The 20,890-nt window shown below is 43.4% G+C and overlaps 2 protein-coding genes and 2 long non-coding RNA genes across 31 annotated transcripts in view; 3 read left to right on the top strand and 1 right to left on the bottom strand.

Moving 5' to 3' along the window:
• The window catches only part of LOC129030871 (DNA-binding protein RFX8-like), a 103,048-nt gene extending 98,246 nt beyond the window's left edge, over window positions 1-4,802 (top strand). For 22 of the 23 annotated variants that reach the window (XM_054476684.2, XM_054476690.2, XM_063649150.1 and 19 more), the window contains one exon: window positions 4,437-4,802. In XM_054476684.2, the coding sequence (XP_054332659.1) occupies window positions 4,437-4,613 (177 nt within the window). In that variant the 3' untranslated portion in view covers window positions 4,614-4,802. The remainder of the gene's footprint in view (window positions 1-4,436) is intronic. The other variant, XM_063649153.1, reaches the window with a different exon arrangement.
• Window positions 4,803-5,577: 775 nt separating this feature from the next.
• On the top strand, window positions 5,578-7,901 carry LOC134737845 (uncharacterized). The gene is made up of 2 exons (XR_010123230.1): window positions 5,578-5,744; window positions 6,332-7,901. It is a non-coding gene; the product is annotated as an uncharacterized LOC134737845 (long non-coding RNA).
• Window positions 7,902-15,133: 7,232 nt separating this feature from the next.
• Window positions 15,134-20,890, top strand: part of LOC129030882 (protein CREG2-like) — a 76,769-nt gene continuing 71,012 nt past the window's right edge. For 4 of the 5 annotated variants that reach the window (XR_010123223.1, XR_010123224.1, XR_010123225.1 and 1 more), the window contains exon 1: window positions 15,134-16,214. Coding sequence is in view for 2 of the 5 variants with exons in the window: in XM_063649209.1 (XP_063505279.1) it covers window positions 15,549-16,214 (666 nt within the window). In the remaining 3 variants the exon portion in view is untranslated. The remainder of the gene's footprint in view (window positions 16,215-20,890) is intronic. The other variant, XM_054476732.2, reaches the window with a different exon arrangement.
• On the bottom strand, window positions 16,551-20,602 carry LOC134737847 (uncharacterized). Of its 2 annotated transcripts, XR_010123233.1 has the most exons (4): window positions 20,486-20,595; window positions 17,473-17,627; window positions 16,814-16,948; window positions 16,551-16,687 (listed from the first exon to the last, which is right to left on the bottom strand). It is a non-coding gene; the product is annotated as an uncharacterized LOC134737847 (long non-coding RNA). The 2 variants fall into 2 exon arrangements; XR_010123232.1 differs by having other exon boundaries at window positions 17,473-20,602.

Genomic DNA, 20,890 nt, shown 5'->3' with positions numbered 1-20,890 from the left:
AATAGCACACCACTGACATCTGAGTGGCATGCACTGAAAATTCCCCTAGTGTTCAAACACAGGAAACGTCAAATAGTCTGAACAGAGGATTTTGAAAAGATTACATTGGGATACCTGTTGAAAGATACAAAAATTAGAGTTACTATTTACCTAACACCTACTATATAGCCCTTATGTATGTTATCTCGAAGCCATGCCATCCTGTAGAATATTTGTTCTTGTCATTGTCATTTGATGGATGAGGAAACTGAGGCTCACAGAAGCTGAGTGACTTGCACAAAGTCACACAGCAAGGAAATGCGAGGAAATAGTGGAACAGAGATTGGAGCCCCAGCCTGCCTGATCTCAAGTCCATTCTTCACCTACAACCCTAGACAGGAGGTTGTTTTATGCCCTGAGGAGTGCAGGACACAGGTTGTAGAGGTCGGACATGGACATCAGTACCATGAAGCAGAGCTGGACTGATGGAGGAACAACTGAAATGCCTCCATTGAGGAGTGGGGAGTGGGCTGGTTAAAAAAAAACTGACAGCAATTGTCTTAGGGCTAATTTCTCTGCACATGTTTGATGTTTAGCCGCTATCCATCTTCTTTTTGTGCCCACAAGTTCCCCCTCTCACACAGATGAGTTGCGCTTAGTAGGAAATTGAAGTAGGTGCAATCATTCACCCTGAAGCAGGTTAATAGTGGTCTTGGCCGTGGCAATGAGTCACAGCCTAAAACTCTTCATGCCTTAGAGTCCGCAGAATAATAGGAAGCTTCCAGGGCCCTTTCCTTCTTGAGCAAACTCTCATTCTGAGTTCTCCAATTGCAGAGATCCTGCACACCTGTTATTGAGCAATGCTTGGACAAGACACCTCCCTAGACCAAAAAAAAAAAAAAAAAAAAAACAGGAGCCAGGGAAATGCATCTCAATGCATCTCTCAGGTTTACCAGTTCTCTATCTGTATTTGGTCTTTCTTTCTCACTTTGAGATAGTAAGTCACATATCCAGCTGCATTCAGTGCTCTCTGTGAGGTAGATTCCAATGTGTGTCTGTAAATGAGAAACTCACCTCCTGCATGAGTGTACATGTGAAAAGAGCAGACATGGTTGATGAAGCATGCAGCAGTGAAACACTGACCCCAACTTGGGGGTGCTAATGAGAGCTGGGCCTCCTTAGCTGGCAGCAGCTAAGGCGCTTTCAGGAAGCAGGTGTTTTTAGACAGTTGGCAGAAAGAAGGCCCAGTTAGTTCTGAAGAGGCAATGGCTTGGCTAGGCTATGCCTAGGAGAATGGCTCTCCCTGCTGCTGTACCTGTGGCAGAGCCCTCCAAGGGCCACCAGTGGAAAGCGCCTGAGTGTAGTCTGGAGCATTCTGTAGAGCCCTAGCAGGGCCAGCATTCATGCTGGGCTGCAGTGTTCAGCTCCAAGTGAAAGCAAATTCTTTGCGCTCACCAGCTGGAGCAAGAGGTCAGCGCGTAGCATGACAACTTGTTAAAGGAAAAACAAAAACATCTTGCAGTGACACTTGTTAAAGCACCATAAGGGAGGCTTTATCTGTAAGGAAGGCTTTATTCAGTACCATCTCCACAGGGCTTTTGCAGCCGGGGAGGGAGATTGGGCTTAACTCTGAGTACAGCAGGGACAGGGTGGCGGGAGCGGAATTTATAGCCTAGGAGCTGGGTGGGGGGTCAGTGGATGGGAACTTACTAAGAAGAAATGTCAGAGGTAAGGGGGATTCTGGCTGAACCCACCTAAGAGGATTCTTGTAGAAGTCCAGCCAGCTGGGGTGACCAGACATCACCTAGAGGCTGGCAGAGGATGAGGAAACTGATCACATATGGAGATGGGGCATTCTTGCTAAAGTGACTCAGCAGGGTTCTTGCTAAAACTGGATTTCACAAGAAAGTGGGCAAACGAGAAGGTTCAGGAGCCAGAATAAAGTTCAGCCAAGTGGAGAATGTTAGTCAAATGATATACACAATTATATAGTAAATGTGTATATATTAGTCAGCAAGGTAACCAGGAGTAAGCTTTTACCTCTTCAGGCACAGTTAGAAGGCGTGAAGAGCAGACGCTGACAGTCTTCCATAGCTGAACATTTAAATGCATCTTTTCATCTCAGTGAAATAGGTGTTATCATCAACCCTATTTTACAGCTGGCATAACTGAGGATCTTGAAGGGGTTGGGTAATTTTCCCAAGGTCACCTCACTAATTAGTGGAAGAACAGGAATTTACACCTCCACAGATCCTTCCAAGACTGTCCTTCTCAGCATTCTCTCTCTCCCCCAAAGTGTTTTCTGCCATCTGCTTTAATTCCATAATTGGTCACTTGGGACTAATTACTAAAAATACCTTCAAGTCTGATAAAGGCAATCCTGGCACGTACATTTCTGGGTTCAAATTCTACTTCTTCCCCTTGTTAGTTAGAACGTTGGACAAATTGCTTAACTTATGGGGATACTCATGTCTAATTCTATAGGGCCATTATGAGGTTTAAATGAGTTAATTGTTGTAAAATGCTTAGGCTATTTCCTAGAATATAGTAAGTACCCAGTAACCACTGGTCATCATTATTATTGCTCCACCACTGCCTCCTAAGCTGAGCACTTTCTCTTAACACTCTTGGCCCAATCCCTTAGCTCCTCTGAAGGTCCTTGCAATGAGGTTTGACCTATATTTAATGGGTGGAAACAATAGAGAAGATATTAAACACTTAATTGAACTACATAATAAAGCAACAGAAGCAGACAAATGTCAGGTAATCCAAGGTAATACACATTAGAGATTAATTAAACCTGCTTCTGTTCATTCCTGCCTGCTGAATTAGCTATAATGACTTAAACAATCACACCAAAAGTTACACTCATCTGATTTTCATTGCATCCATTATTCAGCACTTGCACTCATCATCAACAGAAAAGCACACCCTGCGTGTCCCATCTGCATTCATCTGCCACCATTTAACACCCCGTTCAGCTGCACAGCTGTGGCAGCCTCATTCCCTGAACAATTTAGTGCTGGCCTGCACCTCCGGTAACAACTGAAGTCAGCATTCCGGATTGCCATACCCATCTGTCCCTCTTCTACATTCTAGCGGCGCTCAAAATAGTCAGATGCCAAGGCATGTTTAAGAATAAAGTGAAAAACTATACTGATATCAAATAACGAATTTAGGTCATGTACTCCAGGATTACAGCAGAGCAAAACAACATTTTTTAAGTGTCTCTTCACCTCTAAGATAAAGGTGAAAACAATTTTTTGAAAAAGAAGAAAAACGCCTTTTCATTGGTGGTGATGGTTTTTGTTGAATTTAGAGGAGGAGTGAGACATACTTTCATGAACCTTGCATTTGAAGTTAATGGTGCACACATCTCTGTCAAAGTATACTAGCTTATAGGAGGTTTATTCATGAAATCAGACCAAGTGAATACATTTCTATTGGTTTTAAAGTAGTCATGGCCAAGTTTCCTGGAGCTAAGGGAGGGATGGTACATTCACCATTCTCAGGAAGACTTACTTGCTCGTCAGGTGAAGTGTCTGAGGAGAGCTTCAGGTAACTTAGAACCTCCCCATCTCTCGAATCTGATACTTCCCAATTGAGTCACCAATACCAGATTGCTGATGGATGGGGGAAGGAGAGCCTGTGTGGGAATTTGAACCGACTATGTCAGCTCCAGAGACTTGTTGAGAATGCGGGGATTAGTACACGTCTTGAGACCCCCAAATTGATGGGGGTTCTGCAGCCACATGGAGACCGTGGGTGCCTTTCATAGGCTCCCTCCCAACTTTCACGACTCATCTGCTTTCTCCAGTGTCTGTTAAGGAAGAATGTTGGTTTGCTCTCACGAGGACATTTCTCACAAACTGCAAAGCCCTCTTCCTTTCCCTAAAGAGAGCCCATCAGCTCCCTGCCCCTGCACCATCCCTGCCTTGCAAAGCCTCCCACTGAGTCCTCACTGGACCCTGAGTGTTTTCCTGAGAAATCAGGAGTTCTCTTAGTAAGAATAAATGCATGAGCTGGGCGCAGTGGCTCATGCCTCTAATCCCAGCACTTTGGGAGGCTGACGCAGGTGGATCACCTGAGGTCAGGAGTTCGAAACCAGCCTGGCCAACATAGTGAAACCCTGTCTCTACTAAAAATACAAAATTAGCTGGGCATGGTGGTACATGCCTGTAATCTCAGCTACTTGGGAGGCTGAGGCAGGAGAATCATTTGAACCTGGGAGGCGGAGGTTGCAGTGAGCTGAGATGGTGCCATTGCACTCCAGCTTGGGCAACAAGAGTGAAACTCCATCTCAAAAAAAAAAAAAAGAATAAATGCATGAACTTCTCCTTTACATCCCAGGGTGGGACCTTGGGCTTGGTAGAAGAACTCAAATGGTAGTTCCTGCAACAAGGAATAGTATAACTGTCTCTTTTTATCTTTTCCCTTTAAACATTTCCCTCTCACAGCTCATCCACGTGCTGTTGGAAGATGAAACCACCGAAAGCGCAGTTAAACTCAGCCTTCCTATGGGACAAGAAGCCCTCATAACCCTAAAAGACGGACAACAATTTGTGATTCAGATATCAGATGTACCCCAAAGCTCTGAAGATATTTATTTCAGAGAAAGCAATGCTAAAGTGTGAGATTATTTATTTGAATAGAGAATAAGAAAACTGATAGACTTGCATTCTTAAAAATATTAAATCCTAAAGTTTTTCTATTGATAAAAGACGATGTTATGTATATAATAGATGTAGCATTGTCTATTTTATGTTTATATGTATTTCAAGGAGGTGGTTTTGATAAAATATATAAACTGATTTGGAGAATAATTTTTGCCTCTGTTGCTTTTCTTTTGGGGCTGTCCGAGTATTTCTATTTTGAGACATGGCAGAAAGGAAATTTGAGAATGCTTTTCGGGAGTAAAGAAATAGTTAAGGCTCCAGAGAAAGAAAAAGTTCAAAGAATACCAACTGGTACAAGCAGTAAAATGCCAGTGGTGATATTTTTCCTCCCCTTGGTGGTGCCTCAATCAAAATAGAATTTGTAGATAGATCCCCTCAGGCAGTGATGAACAGAAAAAAAATCAATATGATATCACTGTTAAACTCATTCACTGGTCCATTAAACACCTTTGGTTCACTATCCCAATTTTCATAAAGTGAGAGAATTTTGAATGCAACAATGTCTGCAGCAGAGGCCAATGTCCTGCTTTGAATCACTGTTTAGTTCTCTTTTTGTAGCAAAATCCTAAAAACTGCTGAAACTAGGAATAGATCATTGTTACAGAAAATCCACTTTTATGTAACTGATTATAATATTTAAAAGGAATTTTAAAATTCGTGCTTCACATGATTTCCGGTATACATGGAAAAAATAGAGAATATTTTATTGATCTCATATTACATATGAAATGAACTAAATTTCATGTATCTTTACATATGGAATGAATTAAATTTACTTATGAAATGAATTACATTTCCCCAAATGCTTGGAAATTTTTTTAAAAACCACAGGAGCTGTACGTCTGTAGATTCATTAAGAATTACTCATCTTTATGGATAAAAAAGTAATCATATTTAAGAGCCCTTTTCAACTACATTTAATATATTATCTCAGGCTATCTGGGAGGAGTTGTTCTTTGTCAAAGAATGAGTCAGAGAGATATTTATTCTTTTGCTCACTGCTCGGTGACTTTGCATGTCATGTGTTTGCTCATAAGTAAGTAGACAGTTGGTGGACTGAGTCACAGAACACAGGAGACAACAGGATCTGTAAGTGTGGGAATGGTGAATTTTGTTTGCATGTTTTGGGGTAAACTGATTAGCTAAGAGCTAGCAGAAGTCATTCTGGGCATTCTGTCCTTGAATGCTCAAGTTTACCAAAGAAAACAATTTTCATTGTTTCTCTGTAGCGTTAGACGTTAGGATAGGGGATGTGGATGGGTAATAGCAGAGAGGAGGAGGGACTTCTGGGACTGTTGCGATTTGTATTATTATGGTTTCTTTCTTATTTGATCTTGGGGCCTGTCTAGGAGAGCCCTGATGGAGTGGGAGGGGGAGAGAATAAGGTTTGGGTGTGTTGGTTAAACGAAAATGCAAGAAGCAGAAGTTTATTGCTCACAGACCCAGAGAGGTTAGGGGCACCGAATCACTAGGAGGGCCAGGAGGAGACTGGAGGCAGCAGGGAGCTCAGCCAGCCTGTGGTTGAGCCTGTGGGACCTGCCTTTATTAAGGCCCAGGGTGCTAGTCCTTAGGCTTTCCCTTGGGACTTGTGGATCTGAGTCATTTAAAGAAAACATACATAAAAGAGGGAACTCATTTACATGACTCCAGTGTTGACCATTAGATTTTTCCCACAGCCAGCAACTGTGGCATGAGCTGGATTTGGCATCAGTGAGATGAGGAACAAGCAGGCTCTATTGCAAACACCACACAGAGAGGAGAAGTCTCACTGAAGACAAGGATGACAGGATTGAACTGGATTTCAAACAGCTTATGTCAGGTCTAAAAATGGCTGTCAAGGCTGCCACTCCATGAAGTCTATGCCAGGAACCCTCACGGTGCTCCCATTCTTGGGCTGGGGGCTGGCCATACAGTGTCGTGTGTTCACCTTGCGAAAATGTGTCACGAAGTTTGTGATTTGACTTGATTACATTTCTGCATATGTTATATATGAAAGTGTATCTTAAAAAATACAAGGTGACCAGGCACGGTGGCTCATGCCTATAATCCCAACACTTTGGGAGCTGAAGGTGAGAGGATTGCTTGAGCATAGGAGTTCAAGACCAGCCTGGGCAACATAATGAGAACCCTATCTCTACAAAAGAAAAAAATCAGCTGGATGTGGTGGCATGTAGCTGTAGTCTCAGCTACTCAGGAGGCAGGAGGATTGCTTGAGCCCAGTTCAAGACTGCAGTGAACTATGATCATGCCACTGCACTTCAGCCTGGATGACAGAGCAAGACCCTGTCTTAAAAATAAATAAATAAATGGCATTGCCCACTTTATGGGGAGTGGATTGGAGCTTCCTGATGGAAGAAAGGTTAAAAAGCACACAAGAGGATTTCAAGAGGAAGCGAGCTGGGCTTGAAAAGTCACCAGGTGCAGTGGCTCACACCTGTAATCCCAGCACCTGGGAGGCCAAGGTGGCTGGATTGCTTGAGCTCAGGAGTTTGTCACCAGCCTGGGCAACATGGTGAAACTCTCATCTTGACAAAAAATATAAAAAATTGCCAGGCATAGTGATTAGTGCCTGTAGTCCCAGCTACTTGGGAGGCTGAGGTGGGAGGATAGCTTAAGTCCAGGAGGTTGAGGCTGCAGTGAGCTATGATTGTACCACTGCACTACAGCCTGGGCCACAAAGCAAGGCCCTGTCTGGAAAAAAAAAGTAGAAAAAGAAAGAGAGAAGAGAGAGAGAGAGAAAGAAAGAGATAAGAAAGAAAGAAAACCACCAGGACCAACAAGCTCTGGTGTGAGAACAGAGCTGCACCTGCCTCATAGGCAAGTCTTTATTTTTAACTCCCAATCCCCTTCCTTGATGAGCTGAGACATGAGGCCCAGCAAAGAGAAAAATGAAAAAGAATGCAAACACATCTGTCTCACCCACCTCAGCCCTCAAATCCTAAAGCAGCTAGCAGGAGAGAGGAGAAGATGTCAACCTTCATGAAGTTTGACATTTTGATTATTACGCTGAGATTTTAATTACTGAACAGAGATGGTTCCTATGATTGAAAGTAACTGGTGGTCTACTACTTGAAAGCGAACATGAATGTGAACAGGAAATCCCCCTATTCCCTACCCCAAACTTAGATTTTTCTTCAAGAGCCATAAAGAATCCACACAGCAGGTTGCAAAGATTGTTTTCTGCTTGTACCATGGATCAGTTCACTATTACAGCATAACAAACTAATCCTTCATGGCTTAAAACAACCACCGTCTATGTATTATTCCTCACCAGTCCGCAGTTTGCTTGCGTAGCTGGTTCTGCTGTTCTAGGCTGGACTCGACAAATCTCAGCTGGGCTCACTCAGCCCTCCAAGGTTCCTGACAGGTATGTAGGGGGCTGGCTAGTCTAGGATGGCCTCAGCTGTCCTCCATGTGGTTCCCACATTCCTTCAACAGGCCAGTTCATGCATGTTCTCATGACAGGAGGGAGTCCAAGAGAGCAGACGTGGAAACACACAAGCATGTTTTCACACCTCCTTTTGCATCAAGTGTGGTCTTGAACCATTGACCAAAGCAAGTCATGTTGCCAAACTCAGAGTTAGCAAGATAAGGTACTCCTAATGGGTATGGATGCAGGGAGGTGTCAAACAATTGGAGTTGTCAACCACATCACTCTACCACCTACCTTATCCAGTTCAACTCACTCAAAACAACATCTAAATCATTATCCCAGTTGCTCTCTTCCCAGGTGGAAATGCCCTGCTCAGGATCCTCAAGCAGCAGTGAGATCCTGGCCACCTGCAGATTCCACAATCAATCACCCCCATCAATTGTGACATTATTACGGCACTGCCCTCCATGCAACTTAACTTGATAGGAAACAAACATTTGATCCATTAGTATGCATAGAAGCAATAGGATTTTCTGAAACAGTAATTTGAAATAGGAAAAATAATGAGAACCTGTACAGACAGATATCCCTCTTGGGCACATTACTGATTGTCAATATGGTGAGTACAGAAAGAGAGGCACATCACATTTCTCTTCACAGTAATAATAGCTGCACCCACATGTATCTTGGAACATAAATGTTCACTCATGATGATAAGTTGGAAGCCCACTAACATGCTGGCAGCAGACAGATTTTTCAGAAACACATATCTGATCAAAAATTTACAGTGACGTTTTCCAAAATTAAGTATTTGTCATGTATTTTTTCTTTTACCGGGTACTGTATAAACACTTGGGATTGTATGGGTGGAAAGCCGTGATACCTTTCCTCACCCACCATAACCGTCATGGCCAACACTCCTGTAACAAAAGGAAATAGAGAAAAGCATAACAAATGTATTTAAAATTTAATCCCATGTATGAGGCCATTCTCACACTGCTACAGAGAAATACCCGTGACTGGGTAATTTATAAAGAAAAGAGGTTTAATTGGCTCGTGGTTCCACAGGCTGTACAGGAAGCATGGTGGCATCTGCTTGGCTTCTGGGGAGGCCACAGGAAACTTACAATCATGGCAGAAGGTGAAGGGGAAGCAGACACATCTTACATGGCTGAAGCAGGAGGCAGTGGGCAGGATAGGTGCTATACACTTTTAAACAATGAGATCTCACGAGAACTCACTCACTATTAGTGAGTAGTACCAAAGGGGATATTCACCCCCATGATCCAATCACCTCCCAGCAGGCCCCACCTCCAACGTTGGGGATTACAGTTAGACATGAGATATGGGCGGGGGACACAGATCCAAACTGTACCATCAAAGTTTTATGTGACATGAAAGCCTAAATAAAGACTCGCCGAGCGCGGTGGCCCACGCCTGTAATCCCAGCACTTTGGGAGGCCGAGATAGGTGGATCTCGAGGTCAGGAGATCAAGACCATCCTGGCTAACATGGGGAAACCCCGCCTCTACTAAAAATACAAAAAAAATTTGCCGGACATGGTGGCGGGCGCCTGTAGTCCCAGCTACTCCGGAGGCTAAGGCAGGAGAATGGCGTGAACCCGGGAGGCAGAGGTTGCAGTGAGCCGAGATCGCACCACTGCACTCCAGCCTGGGCGACAGAGCGAGACTCCGTCTCAAAAAAATAAATAAATAAATAAATAAATAAAGACTCAAAGACTCAGGGAAATCTGTCCATTTCCATGCTTATGCTCGGTGAAGAACGGACAACCATGAAGAATTGTGATTGGAGAAAAAGTGAATGATCTAATGGTAATAGACGAGTGGGAAACCCAGCAAGGCCTGTCTGTCCAGGGTCTTCTTCCTCCTTCTGTGTGTCATTCCCTTCCCCCAGGTGTGGGGCAGGACCCCTTCTGGAATGAGGTCTCATGACCTACTCTCGGACAAGGTGGATCCGAGGACCTCTTTACGGCCAGCTCCTATACAGGAAGGCAGAGGGAGTTACAGTCATATTTCTAGGCTTTATGGCTGGCTTTGAAGGAGAGGGGTTCTAATTTCTGTGATCCATCTTGGGGAAGAGAAATTCTAGTTCCTATGGCCTGCCTTGTGGGAGAGGGGGAGCAGGAGAAAGAAGGGTAGGAAAAGGCCAGAAAGAGATTTTGCTTCTGAGGCTCTTCCACTGTCCTTTACTTCAAAGTACTCAGCATGTCAAAGCGTTACACTCTGGGCATGACTTTCTCAACCATGAATAAAATAGACAAATCTGTGCTCTTTATTGAACTTATGTTCCTGGTACAGGAAGACTGACACTGAGCTAATCAGCAAATAAAAGCAAAATATCTTAAGTAGATATAAGTATTATCGTGAAAATTCACTATGGGGATGGAGATTCTCTTTTTTTTTTTTTTTTTGACAGTCTCTCTCCATTGCCCAGGCTGGAGTGCAATGGCGTGATCTCGGCTCACTGCAATCTCTGCCTCCCGGATTCAAGCAATTCTCCTGCCTCAGCTTCCCGAGTAGCTGGGATTACAGGTGTGTGCCAATGTGCTCAACTAATTTTTGTATTATTTGATAGAGTCGGGGTTTTGCCATGTTGGCCAGGCTGGTCTTGAACTCCTGACCTCAGGTGATCTGCTCACCTCTGTCTCCCAAAGTATTGGGATTACAGGCGTGAGCCACCGCACCCAGCCTGATGCTGCTTCTTATAGGGCATTCAAGCAAGACCTCTCTCACAAGGGGTAATCTGAAAAGAGACCTGAAGAAAGTAGGAGAAAGGAAAGGTGTGAGAGTCTCCTAAAAAGGGGAGGAAAATGAATCAGAGAAGTAGGAGAGTACTACCAGGCAGGGCTAATGCCCCCTTGAAGTTAATGACCATAAATCTGAAGTGATTAAGGAACTTAAAATCATATATATTCTCTATATATACACTGTATATATATTTAAAATCATGTATACACTATATAAATCATATATACGATATATATAAATTATATATACTATACATATATATGATTTATATATATATAGACACTTCAAATTTATGGCCATTAACTAAATTATATATATATATATATGATTTTAAGTCCCTTAATCTCTTCAATATATATATAGAATATATAATATATTGATAAAAGAAATTATAGGCAACACAAATAAGTGCAAAGACATCCCATATTCATGAATCAGAAGACATAATTTTGTTAAACTGTTCATACTACCCAAAGGAATCTACAAATTCAATTCAATTCCTATCAAAATCCACTTAGTGGCTGGGTGCAGAGGCTCACACCACAGAAGGCCAAGGTGGGAGGACCATTTGAGTCCAGGAGTTCAAGGCCAGCCTGGACAACATAGCAAGACCCCATTTCTACAAAAAAAATAAAAAATAAAAATTAGCCAGGCATGATGGCATGTTCCTGTCTATAGTCCTAGCTACTCCAGAAGCCAAGGAGAGAGGATCTCTTGAGCACAGGAGTTTGAGGTTACAGTGAGCTATGATCATTACCACTTCACTCCAGCTTGGGCAAAAGAGTAAGACTCTGTCTCTAAAATGAACAAACAAGAAATAATAATAATAATTAAAAAAAAAACCCTGCAATGATATCACCTTACACCCATTAGAATGGCCATTATAAAAAATAACAACAGGTGTTGGTGAGAAGGTGGATACATTAGAACTCTTGTGCATCATTGGTGGGAATATAAAATAGTGCAGCTGTTTTGGGAAACAATATGGAGGTTCATTAAAAGCAAACTACCATAGGATTCAGCAATCACACTTATCGGTATTTACCCAAAAGAATTCAAGACAGGATCTCTAAGAGGTATTTACACTCAAATGTTTATTGCAGTAGTATTCACAATAACTGTAAGGCAGAAACAACCTAAATGTCCATCAATGATGAATGGAGAAAGAAAATATGGGCTCGATGCAGTGGCTCACATCTGTAATTCCAGCACTTTGGGAGGCTGAAGTCAGAGAATTGCTTGAGCTCAGGAGTTCGAGATCAGCCTGGGCAACATAGTAAGACCTCATCTCTACAAAAAATAAAAAATAAAAGTGAGCCAGGCATGGTGGTGTGCCTGTAGTACCAACTTCTCAGGAGGCTGAGGATGGGGGACCACTTGAATCCAGGCAATCCAGGCTGCAGTGAGCCATGACCGTGCCACTGCACCCCAGCCTTGGCAACAGAGTGAGACCCTGACTCAAAAAAAAAGAAAAAATGGAAATGTGATATATACATATGTGAACCCAGAAGGCTAATCAGAAACTCAAATGAATGCAACCGTTTTTGTTTCACCTATCTGTGACCTGGAAACTCCCTCCCCGCTTCAAGTCTTCCTGCCTTTGCTTCAAGTTGTCCAGCCTTTCCAGACTGAACCAATGTACTTCTTACATGTATTGATTGATGTCTCATGTCTCCCTAAAATGTATAAACTCCGGCTGTGCCCCGACCACCTTGGACACATGTCGTCAGGACTTTCTGAGGCTGTGTCATGGGAGCATCTTCAACCTTGGCAAAATAAACATCCTAAATTAACTGAGATGTGTCTCAGATTTTGATTTTGGGGGCCCAAGATATTTTCCTTTCACACATGCAATGGAATATTATTCACCTTTTAAAAAGAATAACATGGATGAATTTTGAACATCATGCTAAGTAAGGTAAGCCAGTCATAGAAGGACAAATACTGTATAATTCCACTTATATAAGGTATCTAAAATAGTCAAACTCATAGAAACAGAGAATAGAATGGCTGCTGCCAGGGGCTGGGGGAAGGGAAAATGGGGAGTTGCTGTTCAGTGGATAAAGAGTTTCAGTTATGCAAGGTAAAATTCTAGAGATTTGCTATAGAACAGTGTTCTTATAGTTAACAATGCTGTACTGTACACTTGTTAGGTAGATCTCATGTTACACTTTTTACCACATTTTTTTAAATGGGCAAAAGACATTAACAGGCATTTTATAAAAGATTTCGAACTGGGCAATAAATGCATGAAAAATGATCAACCATATTAGTCATTAGGTAAATGCAAATTAAAATAACAATGAGATACCATTGCTCATCCGCCAGATTTGGTTGGCATGGGAGGGTGCGGGGAATGGGCAAAAAAAACTAACGCTAATCTGTGTTGATGAGAATGTAGAGCTGTAACAGTAACTCTCACCTTCTGACAGTAGCAGTATAAACTGGTACAATCATTTTGAAAATAAGTTTGATTTTCAAATATATATATATATTTTCAATATATATATAAAAATATTCCTACCCATATCTTTACTACCTGGGATGCCTCTGCAAAATAGATCCCTAAATCTCTCCAGAAAGACACTATCTCTAGCTTTTCAAGGTTATTCAAACAGATTTGGATTCTGCAGGAAACCAGGAAATCCATGGAGAATTATCTTCCAAAATTTGAGTTTGAGGGATCTGTTGAATATTCAGGGGTAAATGGCCAAAACGAACAACAATTGCTGTCATTAATGGAGCATTTACTATGTTCTGGCACAAGTTGTGTGATGGGGTTTGAAGACTGATTATTGATCACCCTCTTAAATCCCCTCTGAGTGTGGAACTAATTTGGGAAATAAAACTCAAGAATCAGAAAGCGTAATAGAAGTAAAGCTAATGGGAAATTTTGACCAAATAGGATTCCTATTAGGTTCTGCAACTGAACTTACTCCCTTAGTCACAGACAGGGCGGGGCGACCTCTCACCTGCTGAAGGGGCAGGACAGCTCAGGCAAGACAGAAGAGAAGGGTGAACAGATCATTCAGAAAAGAATAGCTTTGCAGGGGCTGAGAAAAGCATGTTAAGCTTGCCTCTCGAAACTCATACATCATATGGGTCACTTCTCCCATGAGGAGGCAGGAGTAAGAAAATAGCCATGGCTGGGCGCGGTGGTTCAAGCCTGTAATCCCAGCACTTTGGGAGGCCGATGCGGGTGAATCATGAGGTCAATAGATCGAGACCATCCTGGCCAACATGGTGAAACCCCATCTCCACTAAAAATACAAAAATTCGCTGGGTGTGGTGGCGGGCGCCTGCAGTGCCAGGTACTCGGGGGACTGAGGCAGAAAAATCGCTTGAACCCGGGAGGCAGAGGTTGTAGTGTGCCATTGCGCTCCAGCCTGGAGAAAGAGCGGGATTCTGTCTCAAAAAAGAAAGAAAGAGAGAAAGAGAGAAAGAAAGAAAGAGAAAGAAAGAAAGAGAGAAAGAACGAAAGAAAGAAAGAAAGAAAGAAAGAAAGAAAGAAAGAAAGAAAGAAAGAAAGAAAGAAAGAAAGAAGGAAAGAAAGAAAGAAAGGAAGGAAGGAAGGAAGGAAGGAAGGAAGGAAGGAAGGAAGGAGAGGGAGGCGGGGAGGGAGGGAGGGAAAAGAAAAGAAAACAGCCAAAAGCCTGCCATATTCCTCCGCATTTTTCCTTTCCAGGGCTTGGACCGGAGTTCTGATGACCTGGAATGAGGAGGGGCTTGGCCAAGGCGGTATTTGTCCATGTGGCCTCGGTCAGTTTGTTTCAGCTTAAATGCAAATAATTTGATTCTGCTATTAGATGAACTGGCTGCGATGCCCTCCTGACACAGCAAAGTGTAAGGGTTATCGTCCTTGCAGAGAAAGAGAATGGGCATCAGATGGAATTGGTGCTAATCTTACCTCCACCATTTATTCAGTTTTCTCCTCTAATAAGATGATGATAACAATCCCTAGCTTGTGTCTAGCTAACTAAATACAGTCAGCCCTTCGTATCTGTGGGTTCCCAGCCAACCACAGGCTGAAAATATTTGAAGAACAAAAAAGCTGGACGCAGTGGTTCACACCTGTAATCCCAGCACTTTTGGAGGCTGAGGCAGGAGGATCACCTGAGCCTGGGAAGTTGAGGCTGCAGTGAGCTGTGATTGTGCCACTGCACTCCAGCCTGGGAGGACAGAGCAAGACCCTTCATCAGAAAAATAAAAAATAAAAAAGGGTGATTGCATCTGTGCTGAACATATATTGGCTTTCTTTCTTGTTCTATTCCCTAAACAATACAGTAAACAACAATTTACATAGTATTTACATTGTATTAGGCATTTTATAAGCAATTTAGATATTAAAGGAAGATGTGCATGGGTTATATGCAAATGCTGCACTATTTTTTTATAAGGGACTTCAGCATCTCTGGATTTTGGTATCCACGGGGGTCCTGGAACCAATACCCCTCGGATACCAAGGGACCACTGTAGAACGTTTGCTCCATGCCACACACTGTTCCAAGCCTCTTCAAATATTAATCGTTCAACCGTCCCATCCATCATCCTTAAGAGGTAGACATTATCTTTGTCACCTAATGAAGGAAATGGGCACAGACAGGTTAAGTAGCTTGGCAGGTCTCACAGCTGTTGAGCAGAGGCGTGTATTAAGCCGGGATTTGAACGCCCTCCCTCTGGCTGCGGAACCTGTGCCATCCTGCAGGAAACGAACCCATCCCGGGACCTGGCGCGCCAGGAGGACTCCGCAGGATGCGCGGCGTGTGCGTGGAACCTGGTATTCTGCAAGCCTGGACTTCTGAGCTTGGCGCGCGGCTGCAGGGATTCGCCGGGACTCGCGCCAGGGACCGCGCCCGGGGATCCTGCAGGGGTGGGAAGGAGGCGCGGGCTCCTTGCTTCCGCCGCAGGGGGGCGCTGCCGGGCTCCCCGGCACTAGCGCTACTGGCGGCCCCGGCGGCCGGGCGTGCCGCCTGCAAGATGTCCGTGCGCCGCGGCCGGCGGCCGGCGCGGCCGGGGACCCGCCTCTCCTGGCTGCTGTGCCGCAGCGCCCTGCTGTCCCCGGCCGCGGGCTACCTGATCGTGAGCTCCGTGTCCTGGGTCGTCACCAACGAGATGGACGAGGAGCTGGACAGCGCCTCCAGTGAGGAGGCTATGCCCGCGCTGCTGGAGGATTCGGGCAGCATCTGGCAGCAAAGCTTCCCCGCCTCGGCTCATAAGGAGGACGCGCACCTGCGGCCCCGGGCGGGCGCCGCCCGCGCCAGGCCGCCCCCCGCGCCGCCCGGGATGTTCTCCTACCGGCGCGAGGGCGGCCAGGCGGCCGGTGCGCCCCCGGGCCCTAGACTGCGCGCCGCCACCGCCCGCTCCCTGGCCCACGCCGGCGTCTGGGGCTGCCTGGCCACCGTGTCCGCCCACGAGAAGGTAAGCGCCCGGCGGGGAGCGCGAGGGTGCCTGGCATTCAGGCGGCGGCGGGGCGACGAGGACTGGGACGTGCTCGCGACCGCTCGGGACTGGGATCCGGGTCCACCAGACGTGCCCGGTGCGCTGGATGGGACCCTGGGCACTGTACATAATGGAAGGCGATGGTGCCTCCGTGAGCCTGGCGAAGTCGGGGCAGGGTCGGAGAGGGACATGAATAACCAGGCTTCCTGCCAGGTAGGGTTGAGTACCGAATCCCCACCTTGAGGTGGCCAGGCAGAGAGACGGACACCTAACCAGCGTCTGACCGAGACCTGGACCAAAGCAGCCACAGAGCCTTTGGAATCGCAGAGTAGGCGGGGACAGCCCTTCCCAGCGCAGGGCACAAACCCATAGACCTGAACTCCCCATCACCTTCTGACCTGGAGCTGAAGCGGGGATGGGGAGAGAGACAGCACCAGGGCTTCGATGGAAATCTGCATTTAAGAAAATGGAGTTCAAGATTTTTTCTGGAAAGGAGGCTCATTATGCAAAGTGTGTAAATGCTGGAATGAGCTATTCGCTGCACTTTTAATTGTTCAGTTCGCAAATGCTTTACTCACCTGTTAGACATGATTCCACCTAGAATGACATGGATAAGTAATGCAGATGTAACTTCCACGCCTCCAGAAGGCTTTTGGGGTTTTAAAGAGAGATGAAAGAGCTACAGGGCAGTAATGTGAACTCCTCTTTACTTCCTACAAAAAAAGAAATAATCTTTTATAGAAGGCATAGGACATTGGCCAGGTTCTTGCCCCAGCTCTGGGTCTCACCAAGAATGTAGATAAATTGAAAGGAAAAATTTTAAACCATGAGGTTGTTCCTTTCTTATTTAAATATGGTCGTTCCCTTGTTTCGTCAGCCATAGGCTTTGGGCCTGGGCAGGATCTGTAGCCCACAGCCTTTGAGTTCTTGACCTATCCTCTGAGATTTTTAGGGTTCAAAGTAGAAAGATTTGGTCCCCTGCTTCCAGTCCTATCTGGTACCCACTCCCTAATCTTTTCTGGCTAACCATTGTGCTTCCCAGTAATTATGTTTACCATTTTCTCACATAGGGATTAACAACATAGGCTCTGGACTCAGAGTGCCTAGGTTTAAATCTTGACTCCACCACCTCCTTAGTAGTTATTCAGTCTCTTTGTGGCTCAGTTTCTTCATTTGTAACTAACACCTATCTCAGAAGCCATGGGAAGGATTAAGGGATGTGATAGGAAGCACTCACTGACTCTTGGATATCATTATTTATGGTTGTTACTTGGTGTCTCTGCTGCATTTTGTTTATCGCTGCTGGTTCCGTGACTGTCCATCAGTGTGCCTTGTGCTTGTTCTGTAGATTTTATTTCACAGTCTCTTGGTTTTGGTGGGTGGCACACGGCCCTGAGAGGACGGGGACATGAGAAAGATTCTGAGCCCTTTAGTTGTCTCTAGTGCTACATCATGATTGTCATCATTGCTGTAAACCAAAAAGTATCTGAGACAAGTCTTATTCAATTTAGAACGTGTATTTTGCCAAAGTTAATGACACACCCATGACACAGCCTCAGGAGGTCCTGACAACATGCGCCCCGGGGTGGTCGGGGTACACCTTGCTTTTATACATTTCAGGGAGACATGAGACATCAATCAATATATGTAAGATGTACATTGGTTCGGTCCAGTAAGGCAGAACAATTCGAAGTAGGGGGTTTCCAGGCCAGAAGTAGATGAGAGACAAAAGGTTGCATTCTTTTGAGTCCTTGATCAGCCTTCCAATGAATACACAATTGTGTCTGGCTCAGTGAACCTACATTTTTACATGAACAATAGGGTAGAGGAAGCAATCAGTTATGCATTTGTCTCAGGTGAGCCTCAAAGGATGACTTTGAGTTGTGTCTGTCCTTTTTCCATAAGGAGTTTTCTTGTGGGCAAATGATGAGGGAGGGATGTAGGTTGTTATCTTTGTAGCTATCTTATTTAGCAATAAAACAGGAGGCAAATTTGCCTGACGTAGTTTCCAGCTTTATTCTGTTTCTGTCTTTTGCTTTCCTCCCCCCCTGCAACTTTTGGGCATGTATTTGTAGTCATCAGAGATTGAAATTCAAGTGTTTGTCCTATGTAGAATTGGTCCTTTTGCATAACTGCTAAAATTATGAAAATTAAATGAATACACCCCATACTTAATACAATTTTGTGGTCATGTACTTGACTTACTCTGTAGACTCACTCACTCACTTCATTTTTTAAACACCATATGGTATACATTTCTTTCATTTTTTTAAAAAATGGATTCAAAGGGAAGAATTCTAATCTCGTAATAGACCCTGGAAAACATTTTAAAGAATTTTTGTCTGATTAACTGTAGCTTTTAAAATCCTGATTTTTGGTTTCCTTGCCACATCATTTAATTGATAAATTATAAGTGTTGTTTGATATTTTTTAAAATGCATATATTCTAAGTTATGTATTAAATTATTTCAACATGGCCAGGCATGGTGGCTCACGCCTATATTCCCAGCACTTTAGGAAGCCAGAGTGGAAGGATTGCCTGAGCCCAGGATTTTGAGACCAGCCTGGACAACATGCCTAGACCCCATCCGTCAAAAAAAATAAACAAATTAGCCAGGCGTGGTGGCCCATACCTATAGTCCCAGCTACTCAGGAGGCTGAGGCTGCTGCAGTGAGCCATGACTGCCACTGCACTCCAGCTTGGGCAACAGAGTGAGACTCTGTCTCAAAAAACAAAAAATCTTTCAGCATGTTTCATATCTAAGCAAAGTCCATCCGGTTTACATAAGACATCTTCTTCTGTGATGTTCAAATATGCATTCATACAATACCCATATGCTACTGTTTATGAATTCATTTCCTCAGTGTCTTCAAACTCTTTTTTTATTCCTGATTTTTATGAGAAGTATTTCAATCTTTGAAATTCTCTTGAATTACTAGCATGATTGTTCCAGTTTTCCCTCATAGTTACCATCGTGTTTGGAGCTCTAAAAATATTTTGTTTCAGTTTACATGTTTCCTTCTATAAAGAGGAATTAAATGTAAATGTAAGATTAAAACAATGAAGCTGGGCATGGTGGCTCACGCCTGTGATCCCAGCACTTTGAGATGCCAAGGCAGCAGATCACTTGAGATCAGCCTGGGCAACATGGTGAAACCCCATCTCTACTAAAAATACAAAAAAATTAGCCAGGCATGGTGGCGGGTGCCTGTAATCCCAGCTACTCATGAGACCAAGACAGGAGAATTGCTTGAACCTGAGAGGCAGAGGTTGCAGTGAGCCGAGATCGTGCCACTGCATTCCACCCTGGGCGACAGAGTGAGACTCTGTCTCAAAAAAAAAATAATATAAAAAAGATTAAAACTGGAAAGCTTGCTAAGGTAGTCTGTCTGAAAACAGGAATAATTTTTTTTCTTTTATCAAAAAAATGGCAGTTTTAATAGCTTTTGCTCTAAGATGACCTTGGGAGAAAAGCCGTAAAATAATTCCCAGTGTGGTGTTTTAAAATAGAAGATTTTTCGTTTTAAATATGTGTTTAGGAATTTCCTGTGTTACTAACATTGTCCTTTAAAATGATCTTGAAGCAAAGTCTAGTTTAATACAATGTTTAAATGCAGTAAAAATATCAGCAGATTTTATAATTTTTGTCATAGATAGCAATATACCACTAGATTTATTTCACAAATGCTACCTGAATATAATTTCACAGACAATGAACAAGTTACCAAGTTGTATATTTACTCAATTCAAAATTAAACACTGTGGATTTCAACAGTAATAAGCTCCTGTGGTTACCTGTTGGAAATGCATTACAGATGGTCAGGAGGCTCTCTGAAAAGTTGTCTTCTCCAGGACCATTTTAAAAATAAATTAATAATGTGTATTGCTCTAGCTTTTCAAAAGAATAGTTGAGTTCTTCAAATAGCTACAGCTTACAATACAACCACAGGTGATCTGGTTACATTTATGTTAAGAGTGATTAAAAACTTTCTTCCAACCTTTCTGTCAGATAACCAAAATAACCCCTTATAATTTAAAATTAATTAAACCTCATGGCTACCTAGTTTAAAGTACTAAGATCATGTTGCCTCCAATAAAGAAATCATTCACATTATAAAAATATGATTCTTTCCTTTAGATAAATTTATCTTTGAGGTATTCTAAAATGTGATTACCATCCTAGGCAATACGGCAGGACCCTGTCTCTACAAAAAAAATTTTTAAGTTAGCCAGGCATAGTAGTATGCACCTGTGTCCCAGCTGTTCAGGAGGCTGAGGTGGGAAGGATGGCTTGAGTCCAGGAGTTAGAGGCTGCAGCGAGCTGTGATCACCACTGCACTCCAGCCTGGGTGACAGTCGAGGCTCTGTTTCCAAAAAAAAAAAAAAAAAGTGATTGACTGTATTTAAGTAAATTATATTTACATTAGATTTCCTATTTACTTAGTACTGAATGAAATGTAATCTACAGTCTATGTTACACAGATGGATGTATAGAACAAATTTATAGGACTTTTTTTTCAAATGATACTAAATTTTTATATGTATATCACAATAAGAATTGAGGTTAGAATTATGGTTTTTTACTAACATGAATATAATATCATCACCTAGTGGCCTTCGTTTAGTTCGGTACAATTACTTCACATCATTTATA

The sequence above is a fragment of the Pongo pygmaeus genome, chromosome 12, assembly GCF_028885625.2.
Source record: "Pongo pygmaeus isolate AG05252 chromosome 12, NHGRI_mPonPyg2-v2.0_pri, whole genome shotgun sequence".
Lineage (NCBI taxonomy): Eukaryota > Metazoa > Chordata > Mammalia > Primates > Hominidae > Pongo > Pongo pygmaeus.
The sequence above is the reverse complement of the archived record's forward strand: the minus strand, read 5'-3'. Positions and strand labels throughout refer to the sequence as shown.